Genomic DNA, 4261 nt, shown 5'->3' on the forward strand with positions numbered 1-4261 from the left:
GCACACACACACACACACACACACACACACACACACACAGCAGTTCTGTAGACCAGAGTCAGTGCAGCACCTCGGATCGGTTTGACCTCCCCGTCGCTTCCTCCAGGCACCGTTCGAGTGTGGCACTCCAACACCTACCGACTAGAAAACACACTCAACTATGGCATGGAGCGGGTGTGGTGTATCAGCGGCCAGCCGGGCTCCAACAGCGTGGCTCTGGGCTACGACGAAGGCAGCATCATCATCAAGGTGTGTCAGCGTTCCCTCCGGCGGCATTTTAAATTTAGAGGATTATCTGTATTATTTATGGAGTGTTCAGAAAACCACAGTTTCTCGTTTTATTTATAATTTGAGTGACCTGAGGAGGACGATGGGAGGCACTCGTCTTTTTATTTTGTTCCCATTTTGAGAGAAAACATCAACACGTTGCACAGTTTGTCTTCACACCAGCTCTGTGTTCTGGGCTTAATGAATTGACTCTTGCTCTCCTGTCGATGGGGCCCCAAAAGACTGCAGCTGGGAGGAAATTGAACATCAAGATTCAATTTTAACCTGTAAATAACACAGTGGATTATAAAAACCCACTAATCCCCCGAGAAAATAGAGGACGTGACCTCTCTATCCTCCTCCGCAGCAGCTGTGGGCGGCTCTAGAACATGCTGTCAGGTGGAGTTAAATGATGCAGCAGCTCGCGTTGTGGAAGCCTGAAGAAGTCTTGTTGACCTGTTATATTAACGACCATTTCTGCATCCACTCATACCCGTTTCTCCGTCCCTCTCCGTCCCAGCTGGGTCGGGAGGAGCCGGCCATGTCCATGGACTCCAGCGGGAAGGTCATGTGGGCTCGTCACTCCGAGGTGCAGCAGGCCAACCTGAAGGCGCTGGGAGACACCGAGATAAAGGACGGAGAGAGGCTCCCACTGGGCGTCAAAGACATGGGCAGCTGTGAGATTTACCCCCAGACCATCCAACACAGCCCCAACGGGAGGTGAGCAACTGTGATGAGAGGTTGTGGGTAAACCTGAGGTGAACACAGTTGTAGACTTGTTTCTTTTTCCTACCTAAATATGCCAGTTGGTGCCAAATCCTCAGTTATAGTATAAATATTTAATAAGGCAATAAGAAGAATTCAGATCCTTTAAGAAAAAGTACTAATGCAGTAATGTCAGAATACTCCATTAAAGTCCTGCATTAAAAATTCTACTCACATAAGTCACGTATTAGCAGCAAAATGTAGTTAAATTATGAAAGTGAAAGTAGCGCTTTGGTCCCTCTGCTGATATATGATGGCATAACTCGATTATTAATGGTGGAGCATCAGCAGCATGTTACCGCTGCAGCTTTCAGCTACTTTCTGTACAGTTTGATAAACAGAGACACAAGATAAATCTGAGGGCTTCCCACATGATTAATGGGAGAGGAAAGAATTTTGTTCAAGTCTTTGATTTTTGCTGCGATAGTGGATCATTGAACATTTATTGAGATAAAGTTAAGCGCTTAAAGCCGTCAGATGAGTGTAGTGGAGTAGAAAGTCCAACATTTCCCTCTGAAATGGAAGCATCAAGTGTTAAATGAAAATGTTCAAATACAATGCAAGCACATGGAAACTATTTAAGTGCAGTACTTGAGTAAATGGACATTTACGTTTTATTTGTATTAACTTGTACACAGCACATGTTAACAGCCTGTGTGCAGTAGAATAGTGGCTACATGCATGTTTACTTATTCTTTAGGATTAACATTAAGTATAGTATCCTTGTTGGAATTTAAAAAACATAATTTGACATCATCGTATGTATGTAATTTGTGTCCTGGCAGGTTTGTGGTGGTGTGTGGAGACGGAGAGTACATCATCTACACCGCCATGGCCCTGAGGAACAAGAGCTTCGGCTCGGCTCTGGAGTTCATCTGGGCGCACGACTCCTCGCAGTACGTCTGCAGAGCAACACTTCAGCATCACTCTCACGTCTGAATGCTAAATATGAGGGCGATTAGCTTAGCTTAGCATAGAGGCTGGAGGTAACAGCTAGCCCGGTAGCACCAACACTTATTAACTAACTCATTGTTAGTCAGAGCAGTAACGGTAAAGTTACAGGTTGGCTGGGAGTACAGCAAAGAAACTGGAGAGAGCCAGGCTGGATGTTTATATCGGCCTTCAAATTTAAAGTACGCTACTGTTGGTTAACTGCCGTTTAACACAACAACAGACTGTGTATAAAAGATAGATGTAGCCACACAGATGTCAAGTTTAGAATGTCACGGTCGCCATCTTGCTCTTCTGAAACCAGACGTAGCAGCAAAAGGTGGATCTGACTGAGAACTAGAGGACACTTTGCACACTGAGGTGGTAGCGACCTGTCAGTCGGCCGCTTTCCACTTCAGGAACTCGAGGCCAGTGAGAGATTGTCCATTAAAACCCGCCAGCAGTGGGAAACAGCCATCATGAGGCAGCCCCACCATAGAACATCCTCTCCTTCATCATCGATTTTCCTCTAAACTGAACCATGATTAACAAAGTGAGCATCACACTGTTTTCAAAAAGCCTTTTAGACCATGAGCTCATTAAGAGGTCAATTTTCTCAGAGACATCTATACAATTAAACTTTTTTTTTTTTTGCCACTAGAAGTGTCGCCCCCTGCTGACCATTAGAAATAGTTTTCATACTTCATCCATTTACATGTGTCCAGTCTATGACATGGACAGTAGGTGCACGGGCAAATCAGTGTTTCTCAAAATGCCAAACTGCTCCTTTGCTTCTAATAAAGGTGCACATTATATTTCTAGGTACGCCACCAGAGAAGGCAACAACATGGTCAAGATATTTAAGAACTTTAAGGAGAAGAAGACTTTTAAACCTGACTCCGGGGCTGAAGGTGAGTTTCATTTTCCATTTTCTCATTTGACATGGCAGGTTTTTGTGTAGCTTTGTGCCTCCAGTTGTGTGTAACTGTGTCGTGCTGCTCCACAGGTATCTTTGGTGGTTTCTTACTGGGAGTGAGGTCCAACAGCGGGCTGGCCTTCTACGACTGGGAGAGCGCCGAACTCATCCGCCGTATTGAGATCCAGCCTAAATATGTGAGCTGCAGTCTGGTGAAGTTCCCTCCAGTCCGTTTATTGCATTGGCCTTCTAATGACTCCTCGTGTTCGTGTTTCTAGATCTTCTGGTCTGACTCCGGGGAGCTGGTGTGCATCGCTACAGACGAGTCTTTCTTTGTGCTGCGCTACCTACCAGAGCGAGTGGCAGCAGCCCAGGAGTCCAAGGCAGAGATGACAGAAGATGGCATAGAGGACGCGTTCGAGGTCAGAGACCAGCATAATATATATATAACTATGCAGTAACTGGTCTATTTAAGTGCAAATTTCACCTTCTGGAAGCTGCAGATACCGTGGAGAGGAACTGTCAGCTGTATTTTATCTGTTTCATGTCCGTCCTTCTCCTTCCTGCTGACCAGGTGTTGGGGGAGGTCCAGGAGGTGGTAAAGACTGGAGTTTGGGTGGGAGACTGCTTCATCTACACCAGCTCTGTAAACAGACTCAACTACTATGTTGGAGGGGAGATCATCACCATCGCTCACATGGACAGGTACAATAAATGGACATTGATAAGCAAGCCCCTCTTAGTTTATTCTTTGTTAATTTCCTGACATTTAGAGACAATCTGCTGTCAGACGCTGTGTTCTGTGCTATCGTTCTTTCACCTGCTATGGATTTCTTTAAAATCAAAAAAGTTTCCAAAGTGCATTAAAAGCCTTTCTCTGGTGTAGGACCATGTATCTGCTGGGCTACATCCCAAAGGACGACCGTCTCTACCTCGGGGACAAGGAGCTGAACGTCATCAGCTTCTCCCTGCTGCTCTCTGTGCTGGAGTACCAGACAGCTGTCATGAGGAAGGATTTCAGTACAGCTGACAAGGTTCTTCCCACGATCCCCAAGGAGCAGAGGACCAGGGTGGCCCTCTTCTTGGAGAAACAGGTACGCATGTCCTCCAACATTTGCCCTTGGAAGTCCACCTTGCTGTTTTTCTTTCTGCTTGAACTGACTACAGAATCAGGGTTTGGATGAATGCATAATTTGCACAACATCAGGCGGCCAGATGGAGCAATACCTCTGGGCAGAGTTTCTGTATTTTTAAAATACATTTATTTCAGGAGGTTCTGCTTCTCACGCAACCTCACTGCTCCACCCGTAGATTCACTGTGCTCCACCTGAACCGGCGACACAGGACAATGTGTGGAGTGACAAAGTGCTGTAACTGTGTGTG

General features: G+C 45.9%; 1 protein-coding gene across 1 annotated transcript in view; it reads left to right on the forward strand.

The window, feature by feature from the left end:
• Positions 1–106: 106 nt before the first annotated feature.
• The window catches only part of LOC103375571 (coatomer subunit beta'-like), a gene marked incomplete at its 5' end in the record, with an annotated part of 8926 nt that continues 4771 nt past the window's right edge, over positions 107–4261 (forward strand). Inside the window, 8 exons of the mRNA XM_008305882.1 lie at positions 107–249; positions 788–987; positions 1818–1928; positions 2785–2873; positions 2969–3075; positions 3157–3300; positions 3453–3583; positions 3765–3972. Coding sequence (XP_008304104.1) covers positions 107–249; positions 788–987; positions 1818–1928; positions 2785–2873; positions 2969–3075; positions 3157–3300; positions 3453–3583; positions 3765–3972 — 1133 coding nt within the window. The remainder of the gene's footprint in view (positions 250–787; positions 988–1817; positions 1929–2784; positions 2874–2968; positions 3076–3156; positions 3301–3452; positions 3584–3764; positions 3973–4261) is intronic.

The sequence above is a fragment of the Stegastes partitus genome, unplaced genomic scaffold, assembly GCF_000690725.1.
Source record: "Stegastes partitus isolate 25-593 unplaced genomic scaffold, Stegastes_partitus-1.0.2 Scaffold2674, whole genome shotgun sequence".
NCBI lineage: Eukaryota > Metazoa > Chordata > Actinopteri > Pomacentridae > Stegastes > Stegastes partitus.